Here is a 23,845-nt window from a genome sequence, read left to right on the forward strand (position 1 = left end):
AGGTTGTAGCAACCTCATGATAGGTATAGGGAAAATTTGAGTATCATGTAGTAGCCTAAACCTATCTCTGTTACATTGAACTGAGTGAATATGAATGCCAGTCATCCAATATGCTGTAATAGAAATAAGGCCATGCTCATGAAAAAAAATAATCATCCTCCCTATTAAACGGCACCGACCGCCACTGCCTTACACACCCGCAGCGCACCAGTGGCTTTCCATAGACACCCTACACGTTAAAATGTTAGTCATTTTGCAGACACTCTTATCCAGAGTGACTTACAGGAGCAAATAGGGTTAAGTGCTCAAGGGCACATCGACAGATTTTTCGCCTAGTCGGCTCGGGGATTCGAACCAGAAACTTTTCCGATATCAAATTTTTAAATTGCATGGCTGGGCAGTGGATCTGTGAAAGTAGTAGCCTAGTAGTAGTAGGGCGTTGCAAGTTAACGATGTAAACAATGGCACTTTCTATTAATGTACTGGCCATATGTAGGCCTAGGTTGTCTAGTATAATATTGGTAGGATAGGCTATAACAATGGGAATTCCAAACCACCTGTTGTATAATTTACAGCATTTCACTTATCTCAACAATATTAGGAAAATTACTTTAGGTCTGCTTCAATGGCTTTTACAGGTTAGCATTGTTAAATGGGGACTAATGTCAAACGTTAACAAATGAATGGTAATATTAAATTAAATTGAAATTAATGCATTTTCAGGTGGTGTATAGTGCAATGTACCTCAAAATGGTTTTCTTACATTTCAAATGATCCAGGTTCTTCCACCATTTGTCCTACTACATGTTCAGACTACATTCTGAGATAATATATGACAGTGCAGTTTTTCTTACTATTATAGGCAACCTTAAGTCTGAATATTGATTAATTGAGCCTATGGTTCATGAAATGTGGTTTAACCAATGTATGTTGCCTAATAAAGTGGGTTGTCAACAATTCAATCAAAATAACTATTTTTAATAAAAAAACTAATTTACCCTATTCTTAGTCCACCATACTTTTTGCTGACATATCAACCGCCTGATGGAGCACATCTTTCCAAAATTCTTGCTTTTTCATCTGTTTACATTTGAGCTATTTATTTGCATATTCCTACTATTCAAGGTCTCTACTAACAGGAATGGTGTCATGTTAATACCTCACCAACTGCATTCCTGCCTTTTATCCCATATCTTTGGTGACTGATTTTGAGTTTTCTTACAGCCCTCTGAGTGGGCAAAGTTAGAGTGCCACAACACTGAACTGCAGCAACCTAAAAGGCTACAAATTATGTTAATTGATGCAGGAAGGCTGGGGGAGTTGACCAAGTTCAAGTGAAGATTTTTTTTCATATCCACTTCTAAGTCCATTGTCAAAACACGCACTATCAGCCGGTTGAGAATAGGGTTAAAGGGATAAAGAAATGTGAGTTCTAGTATATCAAATGTGCCCTTAGCACAGCTGCTAGAGAGTAATTATATCTGTTTCCAACCTCAGCAGTTGTTTTGGGTTCCTTATGAAGGCATGATCCGCCCACATGTAGCCTAACACACCCCTAGACAGAATAGCGGGCATGTCTTTTCAATTAAGATTTTTTTTAATTTTACCTTTATTTAACTAGACAAGTTAGTTAAGAACAAATTCTTATTTTCATAAAGGGCTGAAAGGTGGCTGACACATATCAACCTATTTATTGATACCTACAAAAATGAATTCACTAGGAATAAGAGTTACTCCTGAAATATAGCAAACTATATGTTATTTTTACATATGTTGAATAACTGGATACTGGCCAGTCCTATTTTATATCTAGTGGACTAAAACGATGTAATAACATGGTGATATCAGGCTACTTATCACACTAACACTATATGAAGATATGAAGACAAGTGGATATGTAGGCTAAATCTGTTTTATATGTTGGTGAATACTGTTTTAATGTTTATAGGCTAGGTAGTCCAGGCTACTTCAGATCTATAGGTCCACGGGTCCATCAATCAATACCATGCCTCTGCTCGGTTGATGAACAGGTTTCAGGAGCCTTGTGTTTATCATATTATATAGACTACCCGTTACTGGACTAGAGTAGTTGGTAATTGAAGGCTGCGCCCTAGTTTGTGTCCAATCAGAGTGTATCTGCCGTGGAATGAATAAAGCAGCAATGCGTAAACAAGCGCTGGATCCTCCTCCGCTCCTTTCCTATCATCTATTCTGAAACCAGTTCCGTATTCAGTGCTAGCCTACATTAATGTAACATCGGCGCCCACATCATACAGCGTATATAGATAGAATTGTCGGATAAGATCACACCATCTCGACCATGGAGCCTTGAACTGGAATGTAAGAGATGCGTTTATTACTCGCTACTCAGAAGCCGAGAAAACGATGCTTGTGCGTATCTTTTTTCCGTAGGTGCTGTGATAGTAAAGTTTGGGGTGGGTTGGGAATGCGATCATGTGTCATACGGGCTATCAAGTTCTAGACATGTGCTTTTTGGTCATAGTCAAATGTGTGCCGTGGCGCTAGTTTATTTATTATCTTAGTGATTGAATTATCTTTGTACTGTCCCCACAGGCTGGATCTTAAGTCAGTTTTTCAGGGTATGATAAACTCACCATAATGTAATTCGCGCAATACCGTGGTTGACAGAATGACGCGTATGGTTTCCTGGTGATGATGAGGGACATTAAGCCCCAATTTTGTCACTGTAAAGGGGACCATCCTCGATGTATTTCCTTACTGCCAATTGAGGATTTTTCAGCAATCAAATTTGTGACAATTATATCATATGGCATTTCTTCTCAGAATATACTAGTCATAGGTTTACCTATGCTAGTCAGTGTCAAGGCTGGTATTGAACTCTGGGATCATGCCACAGCATAATGACCATAGCTAGCTAATAGCGAAAGCATAGATCTCGATTTTCTATGTCGTTCCGTTTGAGTGGGCTAACCAAAGTAGCCTTTTTCCAAACTTTGGATTTGAAAATACTATTTCAATTATATTACTGTGACAATGAAGGGGTTATACACTTATGTCATAACAATCTTTGGAAGGAACTAAAGTTGCTTTCGGTTTTAAAAAAGCATAAAGGGGGCGGGGCATAAAGGTGAAACGTTACATGCACCTGTAGCCAGTGCTTGACTTGTAATGAAATAGGTGTCGGTACTCGTTTTGGGTGCCGGTACTGTTCATATTTAGGTGCAGGAGCTCCACAATACTTTTGAGATAATATTCTATAAGAGGAACATGAGCTCAAGCAGTAGAACATTTGAGGTGCCGGTACTTAGCTCCGGTTAGCTCCTGTCCAAGTCAAGCACTGCCTGTAGCTTATCCATATTTGTTTTGGTCAAATGTATTCTATTTAATGAAATAATACAACTTTGCCATTTGCATTTGTGGTAACACATTTTCAAATATCAAGCATGTAACCTGGGAAATACCCAAATGACGCTGTTTTCTACTTTCATTCACAGACACCCACAGCACCACAGAGATGAACATGCAGCACACTTGATATTTCCCTGGAGGGGAAGCCTGAATTAAGATGAAGCGACTGAAGGGGAAAACCCAGAAGTGTGGAGCATTTCAGAAAGTCCTGTGAACTCTGACCTCCAGCCCCCATCTGCCATCATTCCTTTCCCCCAAATACACAACACTCCCATCCATCAACACTCCTGCTCTGGTCCAAGATGACCTCGCCGAGAAAGCACCTGGTCAAGGATTTCAACCACTTTATCACATGCTACGTGTGTAAAGGATACCTGATCAAGCCCACCACGGTGACAGAGTGCCTGCACACCTGTAAGCCCCCCCCCCCTGTTCTCTCTCTCTCTCTCTCTCTCTCTCTCTCTCTCTCTCTCTCAGGTGCCTCATTCATAATGACATCATGTAATGAGACATCATGTAATGTAGGCCTGTGGGAAATGGGTGCTGGCTATACCAGAAAAACACGACACATTTTCACTATGCATAGGCTACACTATCTCCAGGCATATTTTTATGATTTCTATTTAGTTCTGCCTAATATATATGCATTATACCTAACTTTCCTTACTAGAAATTATATCTAACAATGATTTTATGCGGAAATGTCCTAAGGCTTTCTTTGGTGTAGTGTGACTTAAAAAACTAAATCTTTACGGCATCTATTGCACCACTAAAAAGTGCTAGAGTAGCTGGAATTCAGAGCTCACAGAATCAATTGGCTGTCTTATTTGTTGTTTTATACCACAGCCTTGCACAGTCACAGCTATGAATTTTTAAAAAGCCCTCTGTTGATCTCATCGATGTCATATCCTGCATGATTTACAGATCATATTACATGGCATCCTTCTCCATTTCTGCCCTCTCCATCTGAACTGAATGTTTTATTGGAGGAGAACGGCAGATCTCACTCCCATGAATGACACATCTCAAGTGATCAGGGTAAAACACAGTCATCTGTGGGTTCAGTCACCATGACAACAAATATCCTCCACACAGAATAAGCTGTTTGTGTCCAATTTATTTGTTTGTTTGAGGGCAAAGTCACTTCTTTACTGTCATATAAGTTGTATTGACCCCTAGCAATAATCTCAATAATGAAAAATATCAGCAGCTGCCTAGTACAGTACGTTTCTGCTGTTGTATGATTTCTTTCAGTGTGTATGCCAGTCAATTTCAGAGATCTCCAGCAAAATATATATTTGACATTAGTCTAGACTGTTTTTGTTGTAACATCTACTATAAATCAAATCAAATTGTATTGATCACACGCACATATTTATCAGATGTTATTGCGGGTGTAGCGAAATGCTTGTGTTCCTCGCTCCAACATTGCAGTAGTATCTAACAGTGCAGTAGTATCTAGAAACGATTCACCACAATCCACACAAATCTAAAAGTAAAATAATGGAATTAAGAAATATATAAATATTTGATCGAGCAATGTCAGAGTGGCATTGACTAAAATACAGTAGAATAGAATACAGTATATACAGTTGAAGTTGGAAGTTTACATACACCTTAGCCAAATACATTTAAACAAATTTTTTAACAATACCTGACATTTAATCAGAGTAGAAATTCCCTGTCTTAGGTCAGTTAGGATCACCACTTTATTTTAAGAATGTGAAATATCAGAATAATAGTAGAGAGATTGATTTATTTCAGCTTTTATTTCTTTCATCACATTCCCAGTGGGTCAGAAGTTTACATACACTCAATTAGTATTTGGTAGCATTGCCTTTAAATTGTTTAACTTGGGTCAAACGTTTCGGGTAGCCTTCCACAAGCTTCCCACAATAAGTTGGGTGAATTTTGGCCCATTCCTCCTGACAGAGCTGGTGGAACTGAGTCAGGTTTGTAGGTCTCCTTGCTCACACACGCTTTTTCAGTTCTGCCCACATATTTTCTATAGGATTGAGGTCAGGGCTTTGTGATGGCCACTCCAATACCTTGACTTTGTTGTCCTTAAGCCATTTTGCCACAACTTTGGAAGTATGCTTGGGGTCATTGTCCATTTGGAAGACCCATTTGCGACCAAGCTTTAACTTCCCGACTGATGTCTTGAGATGTTGCTTTAATATATCCACATCATTTTCCTGCCTCATGATGCCATATATTTTGTGAAGTGCACCAGTCCCTCCTGCAGCAAAGCACCCCCACAACATGATGCTGCCACCCCCGTGCTTCACGGTTGGGATGGTGTTCTTTGGCTTGCAAGCCTCCCCCTTTTTCCTCCAAACATAAGGATGGTCATTATCGCCAAACAGTTCTATTTTTGTGTCATCAGACCAGAGGACATTTCTCCAAAAAGTATGATCTTTGTCCCCATGTACAGTTGCAAACCGTAGTCTGGCTTTTTTATGGCTGTTTTGGAGCAGTGTCTTCTTCCTTGCTGAACGGCCTTTCAGGTTATGTGGATATAGATACTTTTGTACCTGTTTCCTCCAGCATCTTCAGAAGGTCCTTTGCTGTTGTGCTGGGATTGATTTGCACTTTTCTCACCAAAGTACGTTCATCTCTAGGAGACAGAACGCGTCTCCTTCCTTGACTCAAATGATGTCAATTAGCCTATCAGAAGCTTCTAAAGCCATGACATAGTTTTCTGGAATTTTCCAAGCAGTTTAAAGGCACAGTCAACTTCGTGTATGTAAACTTCTGACCCACTGAAATTGTGATACAGTGAATTATAAGTGAAATAATCTGTCTGTAAATTTTTTGGGGAAAAATTACATGTGTCATGCACACAGTAGATGTCCTAACCGACTTGCCAAAACTATAGTTTCTTAACAAGAAATTTGGGGAGTGGTTGAAAAACGAGTTTTAATGACTCCAACCTAAGTGTATGTAAACATCCGACTTCAACTGTACATGATTTCATGAGTAAAGCAGCATGTAAACATTATTTAAACATGATCAAAGTCACTAGTGTTCCATTATTAAAGTGGCCAGTGGTTCCAAGTCTATGTATATAGTACAGTATTCAGAATGCAATTACATGTGAATTACATGCAATTACATGTATACGTATAGGAAACGTCTGAAGAGAACATCTGCCACTATTATACACTACTGTGCACAGTGAGGTCTGTCTCATATGAGTCGTGCGCAGTAGGTGGTGCTGGCTATTGAAAGAACATGTAAGATGGTGTCCTGACATATTGTTTCCCTTGGCAGTTATGGTTGATTGAGTATGACAGCAGCGCACTACTGTATGTTTGTGAGGATTGTTATGTAGGCTACAGGTCGGTGCATAGTGCACAAGTACATAGAGTATGCGTTGTGTTTACATGGCGATTGCTAGAGGGGAGACTGTGCCCTGTATTCCTGCAGATATGGTTGATCTGTATTTTTATCTGACGATTTGATGACATCACGTGGTGGGATGTAGGCTTAATCCTCAGGTCAGTATTGTACGGAATCGGTTTGTGTTCTTAAAAGAACGATAAGACTGTACATTATATACCACCTCATAGATGGTATACGTGTGCATGTGTGCCTTATTGCACATACAGTACGTGTACGTGCACGTGTGTGTGCTCTGTGGTATTGGCTGCAGCTGTCCTTGGCTGTGTGATAGATGCGTGATAGAACTGGCCAGGCTATACCGACTATTTCCTTATCTCCCTGCCAGTCCACAGTTTAAATTTCAACTGCAAGCCTGAGCTTTTAGTCATGCTTCAAGGCTTAATAGACACTCTGATGTTTATCCAGTTGAAACTGTAGAAATTAGATATTAGAATGTATTCCTTTTTGGTTTCAAACTTTACTTTCAAATGAGAATCATTTTATTGTGGAGATTATCTGAGAGGAAGGGATAAGAAAAGAGAAAATGCCGTCGTCTTGGCTTTTATTTAACACCGGAATGGTGTGATTAAAATCCATGTTTACTTTAGGTCCGTATTTCGAGATGGTCAACTTGTCTTTGTCTCGATCTCCTTTATTCTGTCAACAGTTTGTAAAAGCTGCATCGTCCAACACTTTGAAGACAGCAACGACTGCCCCAAATGTGGCATCCAAGTCCATGAAACCAACCCTCTAGAGATGTTAAGGTAATACACCTAATTTGACACCTTTGACAGAATCTATCTGCATTTATGTTTTTCTTTTGAGAATCACAGGGTCGTAATGTATACTACTGAATAGATGAATATATCAAAACCATCAGTACAGTATAAACATGCGGGCCTTTGCGCTACTGAACTGACCCTAGCCGGATTTTGGCAGTTTTTCTTCAGTTGTCTACTTGACTTGTGAGATTGTAAGGCTGGTGTGGGCTGGGCTGGGCTGGGGGAGGATAGAGTGAACTTGAGCTTGGCTGCGGTGAGATCCAGGCAACAGCTGGACACCATTCTGGAGCCAAGGTCTCAGCTGAAGACCTCACCCAGTGCTCAGCCACCCAGCTACCCAGCCCACAGATGCAATGTCTGGGAATGTGTGTGTGGGTGTGTGGGTTTGTGGTTGTGTGTGTGTGTGTGTGTAAGTGTACTTACTTTTATTCTTCCTTGACGTCTCATTCGATCGCCAGGTTGGACAACACTTTAGAGGAAATCATTTTCAAACTCGTGCCTGAGCTGAGAGAAAGTGAGTGATGTCATTTTAGTATCCACCAACATCAGATATAAATCTTGACTTTGATAGTAGGCCTAAGAGTTACTCAAGCTGTTTTCCATTTGTCTTGAATGATGTAACTCCTGCCCTGCAGGACTCTACAGTGCTACCATTTTGGTGGCATATAAATACTATGCTGTGCTACCTGGAATTCTTATTTGGGAGCACTAGTGCCCCTAGAAAATAAATTGCCCAGGTAATAATTATTGTAATGATTTCTTCGCTGTCCCGCAGCATGCAAACACGTGGTGGCACGGAAAGAAAGTAAAAGGGAGAGCTTTTTTCGGGAGATGAGCTTCAAAAGTAGCTAGGATTCATATAGGCCCAATTTAGGCTATATCTCAATCTGAAAAATCTATTGTTCTGGTGCTCCTGAACCCTGTATTTTGTCATTGCTGGCAATTCGTATCATTAAAGGGGCGATCTGCAGTTAGTACATCCATATATGGACTCATAAACGAATGATATAAATCCATTGATTCTTGAAGAGTGTAACGTCTAAATGCCACATGAGCTTAGTTCAACTGTTGTGCCCCATCAGAAGCCAAAATATAAGCTTTTTTCTCCATTGTTTGTAAACAAAGTCAATGTAAACAAAGTAACACTGTATAGCCTCAAAAACATGGTTAAAAACAATCATCCTTGCATCCATAGCTCTGCCTATGAATTTGAGGGTTGTTACATTTCTCCATCCCAGGGGAAAACGACTGCCCCCTCTCATTGAAGCCACGGGAGTTCAAGTCCAACCGTGGTATTGCAGGCATTGTTAGCAGAAAACAGGATCCCCATTATGGTGAATGGAAAAGATATCCATTTTCGTGGTCAATCTTCGTGTAAATATATCTATTTTTTTTTAAGACAATCGTGGTACCAATAATTGCTTCTAATACACCAGATGTACAGTATGTCCTTGAACCGATTATTTAAAAATCGCACATAGAAGAAGTATCCTGAGAGGGGGCAGAACTGAGCTAGCCTACAACGTCACTTCCTGGAGTAGTTCAAACTGAGCATGTTACGTCCCCACGAGACACCATCTTAACCGACTTCATTTGGCTTCAATGCGCTACTGATTCTTCAAATAGGAATGAATGGTGTCACGTGATCAATGGTTTTGTCCATTTATATATACAGTCATTGCTCCAGCCCCATCCCTCAACCTTTTACTGAAACAGTGGCGGGGACGGCTTTGTTATCATTCAGCTGCAGATTGCCGCTTTAATACCCAAAATATTTTTCATTGTGCTCCTAAATTTCTTTGTGTGCTCATATATTTTTCAACTTAGGAACACACATTCTCCTTGTAATTGTTTTTATCATAGAGCCCTGCCCTGTGTATTCATATCTTCTCTGTTTTTGCTTATTGACTAGAGGAACAACAGCAGGAGATTGAGTTCTGGAGGAGTCGAAAGTCGAAGGAGAACGGAGAAGGTAAAAGATCTGTATTAGTGTCCATGAAGACCAAGACCCTCAGGGGGGACCAGAATGAACCTTGGGCTTGGGTGTGCAGAAGTGGGCTGTGATTGGTTATTGAGGTGAAAGGTATGTGGGAGACAGATCAGCAAGGCGACAAAGAGAGAGAAGGAGTTACAGAACGACTTAGGTGATATCGTTGCAGTGGCGCACGACCGTAGGTGGCTGTGAGTCATATGAGGCTCAGAGGGAGAGAAGGAACAAGAGGAGGAGGGACAGCACACTCTACAAGGCATCGACAAGATTAGCCTGTTGATGAGGTATAATACAGGTGGGGAATAAATCAGATGGAAACCACAGGACGACTAAAGGTGGATGGATTCAGTCCGCCAGACTTAAATGCCATCTCCATGACAATGTGACGATAGACAATTTGTCCCAAAGGTCTTACCTTATGATTTTGCATTTCTAAGTGAAAAGCGAAAGACATCAGTATCAATCAAACCCATGCTTATTGTGAAGTGTCTTTTCACAGTTTTAAACGAATCCAAGGAAAGCAAGCTGAACTTGTGTCCGCACAGTGCGTGCTCTTGTTCACACACATAAGTATAACACGCTTATCCATTTCTTTGTCATAGAAGATGGCCCCCGATCAAAGAGGTCTAGGCTGGATGCCGATAATGATGATGGTGGAGATGGAGACTACCACAGGAGTGACCCTCAGATAGCCATCTGTCTGGATTGTCTACGCAACAACAGCCTGGTGGAAGAGAACATTGTTAGGGTAAGTCGCGGTGGAGAGCTCTATCTGTAGCGCCTCTCTGCTGCTCTTTACTTCACGTTCACCCTCTTCCCTGTCTCCCTAACCTCATTCCTCCCCCTCTTTTAGGCTGATTGGGTTAGGTACAGTGTTATGAAGCTAACTCCGTTACGTCCCTCTAACTGTCTTAACACCTCAGAATGTGAGGTTAGTAGAATATAGATAGACGATGACGCTGTGCTTTTCCTTTATTTCCTGGGCTGCCATTGAAAGCAGGTCACTCAGTCAGACACGTTCCTCTATCAGCAGGTGTTAATCCAGTCCATCACTAATTAGGCAGTTGTTTTCATTAAAATAGTGGTCCTCGTTATAACAGTGGTGTTGCTGTTCGTAATTGGTTGGCAGAACAGGGAATATGTGGAGAGAGGAGAGGCTCGTAATTCTTTCAAATTGAGGCATACTACATACAAAAAAACGAGGGTTCCTCAAAGGGTTCTTTGGGAAGGGTGTTGGTTCGATGTGGAACCATACTGACCCAAATAACCCTTTGAACCCTTCAATGCTTCTTTGCACTTTTAAAAAAGGGTTATTTCCTCTTTTTGTGATAATTAAGATGTAGGGGCAGTGGCTCATTATATTATTTTGGGGCGTGGTTTGTGCAGAGCTCTTTTTGTGCCACTGTGAGCGAGTGTCATTCCAGTTGATAAAATCTGTTGTGTTATTCTATTACCTGTTATATATGCCTATGGCTAGTGACGGTGTCTTGTGAAAGACTCACGTATGGCCTTGTGTCAATTGAGAACGGTTGACTAAGTCAGTAGTTCTCAATTCTCTCCTCAGGGACCCACAGCTGTTCCAGAGCTAGCACACCTGATTCAACTTGTTAATAAACACAACAATAAAATGTATGGAATTTTACCAATATAATATGGCTATTAAACCAGAATAAAAAAAACATATATGGTTTTACAAAGACTGAGAAAGGTTATTTATAGAACCTTTGAGACTGAGAAAGGTTATTTATAGAACCATTCTCCATAAAGGTTATATATAGGACCATAGAAAAGGTCCTATATATTGTTTTTAGTGTGTATAGAAGGAGTTTCTCTGTACCAAAAGGTTGCTATCAAATGCACTAACTGTTCCTAATTACGCATTCGTTGAGAACATTTATTTTTACCATAAAATGGCTGTTTGAATGTTTGGATTTGCATGCTCTTCACATAAGTAAAAAAAAAAAAGGGAGATGTGCCTGAATCATTAAAGTAATCTTCTGAACCTCCTCTAGGGCTTAATGAAGAAATTTATACGCTGCTCGACTCGAGTGACAGTCGGAACAATCAAGAAGTTTCTCAGCTTGAAGTTAAAGCTTCCAAGTTCTTATGAGGTAACAAATTAAGCTTTTGTATGTGCTCTATACCCTTTCGTATGTATCTACTGTATGACAGATATTAAGCCATATATGCTATTGAATATTTATCCCTTTATGTCAGTTTTGTTTGTGCCTCACATACAGTAGCTGTTCCTGCAGAGTCTCTTCTGTGTGTTTAGTGTTGTGGGTAAAAGTTCTGGCCTTGTTAGCAGGCCCCCTGCTGTACTGAGTCTGTCCTTAAGGCTTCAGCATGCTTCGGTTCGGCTGGCGCCTAGCCGAACGAGTGTGCTTGCATACTCCTTTAAAATACCTGTGCTTGAAAAATGAGAAAAAGCGGCAATAGTACTGTTTGTCCATCTTGAGATGCCGTAGCCAGTATACACTTCCTCAAAAATGTCAGAATTATTCTAAGATAACTCCAGACATCGGTCATTCATTTTGACGTTTTTGCCGAGGAGATCTTAGTCACGCAATTTTACATCTAACTGAGATGTTTAGTGCAGTATTTCTCAAGTGACAAAATGTGCATGAAAAGGAGTCATCTCTCGTTGAATGACAACACACACAACACAAACATGCAAGAATCCTTATTCTTGACCAATGATCAACAAGGGGGCGTAGACTTCGGCTCCGAAATTCGGCTTGCCTCGAAGATTTTTGTGTGTGTGCAGCATACTGTAAATATTGGTGCATTGTGGGAAAATGTTGGCGGGGAAAGAATTTCTGTATTTCGAATGGTACTGTAATTCCACCCCACAAAATACAGTACCGTACCGTATTTTTGGAGCGCCAAAAACCTTTTGACCACCAGTGGGTGCATGGTATTGTTGTTTCTAACTTATGAAAGGGATACTTTGGGATTTTGGAAATGAGGCCCTTTATTTTGGGGCGGCAGGTACCCTAGTGGTTAGAGCGTTAGACTAGTAACCAAAAGGTTGCAAGATCGAATCCCCAAGCTGACAAGGTAAAAATCTGTAGTTTTGCCCCTGAACAAGGCAGTTAACCCGCTGTTCCTAGGCCGTCATTGAAAATAAGAATTTGTTCTTAACTGACTTGCCTAGTTAAATAAAGGTTAAATAAAAAATGTATCTTCTTCCCCGGTGTCAGATGAACTCCTGGATTCCATTTTTATGTCTCTCTGTCCAGTATGAAGGACGTTAGAGGTTGTTTCACGAGCCAATGATAACTAGCGTTAGCGCAAGGCCTGAGGCACTTTTTCAGTCACATTCCTGAAGCCCAAGAAACAAACACTTAGCTTCCTAGTACATATGGAAATTAAAAAGGTTTAGGAATGACTTTTTTGAAGGTTACTGTAAAAATGATTTATTCAATCAAATCTTTTTGACATTGATGACAGGCACATGGGCCACCCCCACGCCAGTGGCACACACCAGATATTTAAAATAGGCTACTAAAATCATTCCAATCCTGATTAAAAGGCAAATGCAGTTTAGCGAGATTAGCGGGCTGGCTTTAAGACCATGTGGATGGTTCAGAGCTGACGGGCAGGCTATATTTTGGAGAGAGTGAAACCTCTCGCTTCGCGTCTTCCTCTCTGGCTGAGAGCACTGAGGTACAGTACGGCTGAGAGCGCATCGACACAGCTTTTCTCTCAAAACAGTGCAGAGGTGGAAGATGGCTGTAGTAGATGGCTTATGGGTAGATAACTGCTGTTTGACTTGACATGAAACTAAACTAGCGTTTTTAATCCCGTTGCTGAGCTAATGCATAGCAGCTAATTGCTGAATGACACGTGTTTGTAGAATTTAAAGCCCTATTGACTGAGATGAATGAAGCTACAGCAGCCAAGGTGATAATAGATGGAGTTAATTTTGCTTGTTTTTACTGATCCTCAAATTGTATTTTTTAAATATTTTTTGGTTGAAATGCAGTAAATGATCAGTTTTATAAAAGATTCCTAGGTTTAGCTGAAATGACGGCCCCTATTTGAGTCCTTGTCCTTTTGATTTCTGCTTGTTGGAGATTTTTCTAGCTCTAGTCTTCCTCTCAAGCAGCGTATACTCTCACTATGTCCCGCCGTCTACCTCTTAGTCACCAGCCTCTGTGTCCCCTCACAGCTAGACGTCCTATGCAACGGGGAGATCATGGGAAAAGACCACACCATGGAGTTCATCTACATGACGCGGTGGAGACTTCGCGGTGAAACCGTAAGTAAGCCCCAAATGATATCAATGCCCACCCCCCTGTTCCCCTCATTTTGAAAGATGCTAAGCCCTGTACCTTTCTAGCCATGGGGATAAACTGTGGCTGCTGAATGATGGTCCTGGAGTCTAGTCTCCATGTGAGTCACTGCTTGCTTGGCTTTAAAGCTGATTAGCTGGTTAGACGTCTGAAGTCCACCGCCACTCTACTGTATAATCTGCCACAGCAAGCAGGATTTTTTTTGATTTAACCTGTATTTAACTAGGCAAGTCAGTTAAGAACAAATTCTTATTTACAATGACGGCCTACACTGGCCAAACCCGGACGACACCGGGCCAATTTTGCGCCGCACTATGGGACTCCCAATCACGGCCGGTTGTAATACAGCCTGGATTCGAACCAGGGTGTCTGTAGTGATGCCTCTAGCACTGAGATGCAGTGCCTTAGACCGCTGTGCCACTCGGGTGCCCCATTCGGGAGGATGTACCAGTGGCACGGTTAATAGAGCTGATTACAGGCCACCTTTAAAATGTGTCTGGTACTATAGGTTCACATCAAAAATATGGTGAATGAAGTTGGTGGTTCCTTGTGTTATAATGGTGCTTTACAGTATTGGAGACATTTGCAAGGATAGTATGGTATTGGTAGCTCCTGGTAAAATGCAGTTGACATACAGTACATACTGCATTTCTACCTCTCTTCCTCAATCAATTCAGAATTCACCCACTTTGTTCACCTCACCAAAAAAAGCACGTTGTGGTTTCTATATCTGGACCTTCAGTCAACCATGCATAAACGTAACCAAGCATCCCAAGTCCTTTGCACAGTATGCTAGGCTAACTAACACACTTCAGCTTGACCTCAAAAGCACTTTTGCTGGCCAGGCGCCTTGGCTGCTAATTTCATTGCTGATGATTGTCACTTTCGGATGGGCTGGTCGGGGCTCCGGCAGCACGGGGTCAGGTCATGAATCGCTGTATTGGTCCAGGGAGACAGGTGAGGAAAGCAGTGAAGGCCCCTGACAGCTGCCCTAGCAGGGTGCCTGTTCCTGGGCTCATTGCCTGACACTCTCCTCTTCCACAGCCATAGCTCATCACCACTGGCCTTTTAATGAAGGCGTCCTGTTAGCAGCAGCAAAGACCATTTCTGTCCTGTTTGGTTTCAACATACAGTACAACGCACCTAAGGCCTCGTAAACTGTACAGTTTTAATAGTTCAATTAATTCCCCTGTTTTGAACGATACTATGCTAAGAGAATACATTTTATTTATAAACAGTTCATGCAATTCTACGTAATTTTACATGTTAGCTGAATCTTTTTTTAATACCACACAAATTAACTAAGAATGGACAGAGAGATAGGCCTATGTGATCATCTTATCATATTTCTCCAATGCCAAATCAGTGTAACGAAACTGTCCCTGTTTGCAAATTAGGAATCTGAGCATGGTACTTTCAAAAGTTAGGCCTACCGTTCCACCCCAGACAGAGTAGGCCTACCAATGCAGAAAAATGTAAGCTTTAACTGCTAAGCTACTCTTCTACTGTGGCTTAACCCAAAGAGAGGTCACAAGTGTTTCTGTAAAAGCTGTCTGGGTTTAAACATATTTTATTGTACAGAACGTGAATAGCTTAATCAGTTGATAGTGACAAAAATTGATTACTTTTCAAGCAAAGTCAGCCTCTGAATGTCAAAGAAATTAAACAACGATATCCCTATATGCGTCGGAGTCACGGTTTTCCCAGGTATTTTAAAGCTTGTTTCTAGCATAAAGCATTCGCGGACCAAAGGGCTGATATAGATAGTTTTATATAATCGGATCTGTAAAAAAAAAATACAAATCTTAAGCTAACAAGGTAGGCCTGTGCTTTTTGCCATTTTCTTTCATAAAAGGTGGGCCTATGGCATACCCTCTCATACCCCCTCAATTCGAGATTTGGTTTTAACTTCACTGATACGGAGGGAGGCTATTTAAAGAGTGCATAGTGGTTGGAGGAATTGACTGATAAATCTATGGAAATAGCAGCCTCTAGCCTAATTTAATCTATCTAACAGGTAGGCCTACCTCTTATTTCTAAAATAGGAAGAAATAGGCTCCAACACAAAGCTGGAGCCTACCTGTTGTTAGTAAAGTCTAATTAAAATGAATCCGGTTTAAATGAATTATACCTACTCGAATTTGCCTACTTTCAGCACCATGAGCTGTCCATTTCCGATAGATTGTGCTGCGGCTGCTGCTTCAAGTTTCAGCACCACATTGTAAGTTACTCAAATCTGATTGATTGAACTCGATCTCTGATAAATACATCATGGGCAAGAAACATATTGTTTTTAATAAAAAATCTATTATAGTAATAGCAAGCTATCAAAGTTTGATCAGCAAGAGCAGAGCAGGGTTGGAATATCCATTGCAGCCTAGTTTTATTTAGCATCCCAGCAGCTATCTTAGAAATATACGTTTGTTCTGGGCTTCTCAGAGCATGCACTTCATAGCCTATAGCCTAAAGACTATGGATAATTTGATAGAGACATCACTAAATAGCCTATAGACGCAATTGATATTGTGTGCCCAGCAGAGAATCAGAGATGAGGGGCGGAATCAGGCACACATCGACATACAGTGCATTTGGAAAGTATTCAGACCCCTTGACCTTTTCCACATTTTGTTACGCTACAGCCATATTCTAAAATTGATTAAATAAAAAAATGTCCTCATCAATCTACAAACAATACCCCATAATGACAAAGCGAAAACAGGTTTTTAGAAATGTTTGCAAATCTATTAAAAATTCAAAACAGAAATACCTTATTTATTCAGACCCTTTGCTATGAGACTCGAAATTGAGCTCACGTGCATCCTGTTTCCATTGATCATCCTGTTTCTACAACTTGATTGGAGTCAAACCTGTGGTAAATTGAATTGATTGGACATGTGTATGGCAAAAACCAAGCATTGAGGTCAAAGGAATTGTTCTTAGAGCTCCAAGACAGAATTGTGTCGAGGCACAGATCTGTGGAAGAACACAGTGGCCTCAATCATTCCTAAATGATAGAATGGCCAAAAGGCACCTAAAGGACTCTCAGACCATGAGAAACAAGATTCTCTTGTCTGATAAAACCAAGATTATACTCTTTGGCCTGAATGTCAAGCGTCACATCTGGAGGAAACCTGGCATCATCCCTGCGGTGAAGCTTGGTGGTGGCAGCATCATGCTGTGGGGATGTTTTTCAGCGGCAGGGACTGGGAGACTAGTCAGGATCGAGGGTAAGATGAACGGAGAAAGGTACAGAGAGATCCTTGATGAAAACCTGCTCCAGAGTGCTCAGTACCTCAGACTGGGGCGAAGGTGCACCTTCCAACAGGACAATGACCCTAAGCTCACAGCCAAAACAATGCAGGAGTGGCTTCGGGACAAGTCTCTGAATGTCCTTGAGTGGCCCAGCCAGAGCCCGGACTTGAACCCGATCGAACATCTCTGGAGAGACCTGAAAATAGCTGTGCAGCGACGCTCCCCATCCAACCTGACAGAGCTTGAGAGGATCTGCAGAGAAGAATGGGAGAAACTCCCCAAATACAGGTGTGCCAAGCTTGTATTGTCATACCCAAGAAGACTTGAGGCTGTAATCACTGCCAAAGGTGTTTCAACAATGTACAGAGTAAAGGTTCTGAATACTTATGTAAATTAATATTTCCAATGTTTTTTTTTATACATTTGCAATTTCTAAAAACCTGTTTTTGTCTCGTCATTATGGGGTATTGTGTGAAGATTGATGAGGAAAAAACGATTTATTCAATTTTAGATTAAGGCTGTAACGTAACAAAATGTGGAAAAAGTCAAGGGGTCTGAATACTTTCCAAATGCACTGTATAGCCTAATAAGCAAGTAATTCTTAAACACTGAGAATTATTGGAATTTCATCAATTATAAATGACATGACCCTCCCCTGGACTAGATTTTAAAAATAATAAAACCTCGCCTTGACTGAAATTGAAAAAGCATGACCCTCCCCCATTTTCCTCCAGTTAACCATTCTGTAAATGTCCATCCCTAATTTAGGCTTGCATTAAATACAGGTTTTGGCAAGCTTAAAATAACCTTGTCCTCAGGCCTTATGCAGAACATTCTGATGCCAAGAACAGAGTCCCAGGAAGGAATCAGTAAAGCGCTTTTAGCTTAGAAGAACTATATCCAGTGAAGAGATCCATGTTAAAAAAAGAAAAAAATCAGATGACAGTATAACTGATCTCACATGACCAAATTTGTCATCAGGGCCAGATCGTTCCACTTTGATTGTACCAGACAGGGATAATCTGATTGGTCTCTTAGGAATTCTCTATCTGTGCAGAATATGTGACAGCTCTGTGATGCCAAGAATGAATTCCTGTCCTCCCCTGGACCAAATGACCAGGAACTGGGTCAGTGTGGGCCGACTCATTTCCGTTTTCTTTGGGATTGTACATAAGTGTCTCCTGCCTACCGCTGCTGTCTGCCTGCCTGCCTGTCTAAAAATAGGGCTGCTGCATGTGATGTCTGTGGAGTGTGTCTTTCACTTTCACCTGCTCTGGCATCAGACTTGTTCTGATGCCAGAGCAGGACATTTTACTGTAGCTACGAAGCTACAATCTGTAGAGATTGTGTTGTTTTTGTGTTCTAACTAGCAAGTTCCCCTGTAAGTGTACTGTATATATTGTATTTTTACAATGCTAGAACATCTACGTTCCTTACTCTCTGATTACTGTTCTACATTGTAATGGATTCTGTCCAAGGGTGATCAATGTCATCTCTCTCTTTCAGGACTACCCAATGGTACTAGAATATCGCCCACGGATAGACTTTGGTTGACGGAGGGAGACGTGGGACTACTCCTGCACTAACAGCCCATTGACAGACTACACAATGAATGGATGTGCCTGGCACAAGAGACAAGGACCACACATCTTCTTATCATCTGCATGCAGTAATCCGTGATTGCCTCTAATCTCATTCTGTTCTCTTACGTTATCCTTCAGTTGGTCTGCGTTTCATTTTCCAAAAACGCATCAAGGGTTTGAGAACATGCCTGCGTATCATGACGTATTGATTCTTAAAAAAGTTCCCGAAATGTAATTGACTGAAGAGTGAAGACATGCCCTTTAATTCTACAGCACATTGAAGTGTCCCTAATAATACAAGGTGAAATTACTAGTAGTCTGTTGTTACGCAACACAACAGAGATATTACAAGACAGGTGTGCGTGCACTGGCAAACGGCTCATAATATTCCACCTTATCTACGCTAGATTTAGTGTCTTACATGGCTCCCTCCCGTACTCCTGTTTTTAACTACGGTAGTGCCTTTCCCCACATGCCTCTTTCAGTGCAGTGCCCTTCGAAAATTCAAACTGCTTTTCATATGAAATCCCTAATAGTGAATTCAACAGCCCCAACATATAGCCTACATACAACTACAAGGAAGCTATGGATACCATACCTACCATATCCCTATCTCAATAAGCTATATTCTTCCATTCCATGCCATTTTGATGTTATTACCGCATATAAAGCAATACGAGTACTGTAAGACTAGATTTGGTGGAAGAAGGTTAGAAGAAGCTGAATATCACCTACACTGTCTGAAATGTGTAGCTGTGTGTTTGTGCACTATGTAAACGTATTGGGCATTATTGTTGACTTGTACATAGCAGAGATTTGTATAGACTGTTTACTACTATGCTGTATGTCCTACTGGATGGCTTAACATTAATTTATTGTTGTTGCCGTATAGAAACTGCCCAGAGTGTCGTTACAGGGTCCGATAACCCTTGCCATTTGTATCTAATGGTGGATCAGTACACAAGTGCTTTAAATGCTTTTTCCCTCTTCACATACAGTGCCTTCAGAAAGTATTCACACCCCTTGACTTTTTCCAAATGTTTTTGTGTTACAGCCTGAATTTAAAATAGATTAAATTGAGATTTTGTGTCACTGGCCTACACACAATACCACATAATGTCAAAGTGGAATTATGTTTTCCCGAGGGGAAAAAAATCTGATTAATAAAAAATGAAAAGCTGAAATGTCTTGAGTCCATAAGTATTCAACCCCTTTGTTATGGCAAGCCTAAATAAATGATGGATTAAAAATGTGCATAACAAGATAGATAATAAGTTGCACAGACTTTGCATAGTGTTAAACATGATTTTTGAATGACTACCTCACCTCTGTACCTCACACATACAATTATCTGTAAGGTCCCTCAGTCAAGCAGTGAATTTCAAACACAGATTTAACCACACAGACCAGGGAGGTTTTCCAATGCCTCGCAAAGAAGGGCACCTATTTGCAGATGCGGGGGAAAAAAACAGACATGGAATTTCCCTTTGAGAATGCTGAAGTTATTAATTATACTTTGGATGGTGTATCGATACACCCATTCACTACAAAGATCCAGGCATCCGTCCTAACTCAGTTGCCGAAGAGGAAGGAAACCCCTCAGGGATTTTACCATAAGGCCAATGGTGACTTTAAAACAGGCACAGAGTTCAATGGCTGAAAACTGAGTTCAATGGCTGAAAACATTGTAGTTACTCGACAATACTAGCCTAAATGACAGAGTGAAAAGAAGGAAGCCTGTACAGAATTAAAATATTATAAAACCTGCATCCTGTTTGCAATAACGCACTAAAGTAAAACTGCAAAAAATGGGGCAAAGAAATTTACTTTACGTCCTAAATACAGGGCATTATGTTTGGGGCAAATCCAACACAACACATCACTGAGTACCACTCTTCATATTTTCAAGCATGATGGTGGATGCATCATGTTATAGGTATGCTTGTCATTGGCAAGGAATAGGGAGTAAAATAAATGGAATAGAGCTAAGCACAGGCAAAATCCTAGAGGATAACCTCGTACAGTTTGCTTTCCAACAGACACTGGGAGACAAATGCACCTTTCAGCAGGACAATAACCTAAAACGCAAGGCCAAATACACTGGAGTTGCTTACCAAGAGGACATTGAATGTTCCTGAGTGGCCTAGTTACAGTTTTGACTTAAATCGGCTTGAAAATGGCAAGACATGAAAATGGCTGTCTAGGAATGATCAACAACCAACTTGGCAGAGCTTGAAGAATTTAGAAAATAATAATGTGAAAATTGTACAATCCAGGTGTGCAAAGCTCTTAGAGATTTACCCAGAAAGACTCACAGCTGTAATCGCTGCCAATGGTGATTCTAACATGTAGTGACTCAGGGGTTTAAATACTTATGTAAACGAGATATTTCTGTATTTAATTTTCAGTACATTTGCTAAAATGTCAAAAAATATGTTTTCACTTTGTCATTATGGGGTATTGTGTTTAGATGGGTGAGAAAAAATATCAATTTTGAATTCAGGCTGTAACCCAACATTTGGAATAAGTCAAGGGGTATGAATACTTTCTGAAGGCACTGTATACCATTTATCTTTTTCTCACTCTCATCGAAACACCAAAGAATAAGAGCAGAGACAAACAGCAGTGGTTGTATTTTATCTGTTACATTTTAACAGAGACATAATAATTATAACATATTGTAGGCAAACGTTGAGAGTACTGAAGTCTTCTTGGTAGGAAACAAAACGTGTGCAATTTGCCACTGTAATAGGACTTTCCATACAGTAGATGTCTGTCAATAGTAAGTTGATGTTCATTTGCAGTTATGGGCGAACCAATCAATGGACAGATTGGACACCACTTTCTGGAAGGGTCTAAAAGTTCAAGTCTTTACAAATCTCCACAAGTAAAACTTTGAAGCCTACTTAGCGTTCTTGTGTACTTTCCTGTTTCACACATGTGCTTTTTCCTGTTTGAAATGGTATCTCTTATTTTCCCTAAAAACCCAGATCTAGGGGTTTTAAATGTTAGCGAAGTAAATGTTTAGACCGAATAATCCTTGAAACGTCTCTGTGCTGCAATGAACAATATGTATTTTTGTAACAAGAAGCACTTGTAGATATTTTATCTTTAAAAATGACATTGTTTGTTGTACATTTAACAAACTTAAAATGCTGCCTGGAATAATCTATTCTATTTTTCAATGTCAAAGCACCTACAAGCATTCCTAGAAAGATTAGAACTGTACATATGCAAGAGCTGCTCTATATGTGACATAATAACAAAAATACAAAACTCCAGAACTCACTGAATTAACCTGGTGTCATTTAACTTGGTGTCAAAAGTGTGATTTAAAAAAGAACGTTTTTAAGTTTCAAACATTTGGTTTCAAGACTGCTTTTCTTGATAATATGACTGGTCTGCGCTTTGTGATTGTGTCGAACTTTCTTATGGAGGCTAAATTGATCTTTCTGATTCACTCCCAAATCCAAGGATCCCAAACGGTATCCCAGTTCCTTTCAGTTCCATCTTTCATCCTGACAAAGAGCGACCTGAACCTTCTGCTTCTCCTGGACAAACATGGCTCCTCAGTGCTCTGCCAAGAGTTGCAAAGCTACCGGTAATTTACCAAAGTTACCAGAATCTTCAGTCATTGTGGTAATTAACACAAAATCTATGTCAATCTGACTTTGGTAATTTATACTTTAATAACTTTAAAAAAAATAGATATTAATATATAGTATTCCTTTGTTATATCTGTGTACATATTGTCCATGAGTTTCTAGTAGATAGACCATATGGGTAAAAAAAAAATAGACTAATTAATGAAAAAAGTATCTAATCACCAATGGCATTATTTTCAATGAACTCTTCCAACTGTTTACTTCTTTTCACAACTGCCACCAGTTTGACGCCAAAACATTGACAACAAATACATATTGACATAGTAAAATAAATAAAAGTGTGTACATGTTTTTTAAGGATATTTCAGGCTGAAACCCTCATATTAAACACCAATGGTATTCACTAAGTTTATTGTTTATATTTAGGATAATGTTTTACAGCTTTCATGAAATGTTTCTATTTTCAAATCATCTTAATTATTTATTTTATAAATTTTGCATGTGATAAGGCCACAAAGGTCCAGAGATAATTAGACACCTGTGATAATCGGAAGTACCTAAAAGGGAAACTAGATGTCTTGTGATAGACTACATAAAATCCTTGAAAGATACAAACATGATGCCAGTTTACGGCTAAACTTTGAAAGCTTCCAGTAACATACCCTCCCTTTGCAACCCCAGAGGGGCCCTCAGACAGAGTCTCATACTTTCACCATGATTTCATCAGTGCTTTATCTGCCAATGACAAGGTTTCTCCTATATTAAAACCAATCAACATTTTTGACTACTTGAATACTAGGACACTGCTTTTGGCAGGAAAAAACCCATGTGCTGAAGAAGTGCCCATACTGTTTTGGAGTGGGGCGAGGAGGGCGAGGAGACAACCACGGCTGTCCAGTCCAGCTTTTGCATTTGCTTGAAGAAAGTGAAGGTTGGTTACATACACACACAGAAACACACAGCACACAGTACAAAAGCTGTTGACTGCCAGACAGAGGCACGCTAACTTTGGGGTCAGTGTTGCTATTTGAATGATCCCCTGAAAGGACCATCCCTCTGGTGGCCAACACTGTCTGAATCCTGATCCCTATGAAAAAAAACGGTTGCTTTCCTTGGATTGGCCCAAAATATTGTCTCTGGATTTCCATTCAGCCCGTCAGCCAAACTGTCACATTTTCCACAGGCCCCCTTCCTTTCTTCTCTCTGTCTGGAGACTTCCACTACTAAATGGTCGTGATTGTGAGGCCGAAAAAAAACTTGGCTGACCTGAGTTAAGTTTATCCTCCTTGTGGACAATAGGGAGCTGCTGTAACCCAGCTTAAGTTCTGCAAGCTGTGGCATTCTTATCTGTGCTGAGAGGAGCAGGAGCTCTGATGCACCACCAGCTGGGTTTAAATTAAGCTCAATGCTCTTCGGGTCCATTTTTACACTTTTGTCTCCCTCTGCAAGCGACTGGCTCCTCCACTGACTGGCTATAATTGGGGGAGTATTTACTCAGCTGCAAACATTTACATGTCTATGCAAAGTCCCCCTAATGTTGTCACATTATACAGGTCACATT

The 23,845-nt window shown here is 40.4% G+C and overlaps 1 protein-coding gene across 2 annotated transcripts; it reads left to right on the forward strand.

The window, feature by feature from the left end:
- Positions 1-2,222: 2,222 nt before the first annotated feature.
- LOC120030053 (polycomb group RING finger protein 5-B) lies at positions 2,223-19,739 on the forward strand. Of its 2 annotated transcripts, none has more exons than XM_038975371.1 (9): positions 2,223-2,340; positions 3,477-3,804; positions 7,442-7,538; positions 8,015-8,070; positions 9,469-9,528; positions 10,149-10,294; positions 11,559-11,657; positions 13,721-13,810; positions 18,603-19,739. In XM_038975371.1, exons 2-9 carry the CDS (start codon positions 3,693-3,695, stop codon positions 18,648-18,650), a joined length of 708 nt encoding a protein of 235 aa, XP_038831299.1. In that variant the 5' UTR covers positions 2,223-2,340; positions 3,477-3,692; the 3' UTR covers positions 18,651-19,739. The 2 variants fall into 2 exon arrangements, with proteins under 2 accessions (XP_038831299.1, XP_038831300.1); XM_038975372.1 differs by having other exon boundaries at positions 10,152-10,294.
- Positions 19,740-23,845: the final 4,106 nt, after the last annotated feature.

Source organism: Salvelinus namaycush, chromosome 35 (assembly GCF_016432855.1).
Source record: "Salvelinus namaycush isolate Seneca chromosome 35, SaNama_1.0, whole genome shotgun sequence".
NCBI classification, from domain to species: Eukaryota; Metazoa; Chordata; class Actinopteri; order Salmoniformes; family Salmonidae; genus Salvelinus; species Salvelinus namaycush.

Excerpts from the sequence above, each read along its gene's own strand:
- LOC120030053 (XM_038975371.1), top strand. The coding sequence starts at position 3,693 with ATGACCTCGCCGAGAAAGCACCTGGTCAAGGATTTCAACCACTTTATC. Across the intron at positions 9,529-10,148 it reads GTCGAAGGAGAACGGAGAAG|AAGATGGCCCCCGATCAAAG; the intron begins GTAAAAGATCTG and ends TCTTTGTCATAG. Across the intron at positions 13,811-18,602 it reads GGAGACTTCGCGGTGAAACC|GACTACCCAATGGTACTAGA; the intron begins GTAAGTAAGCCC and ends TCTCTCTTTCAG.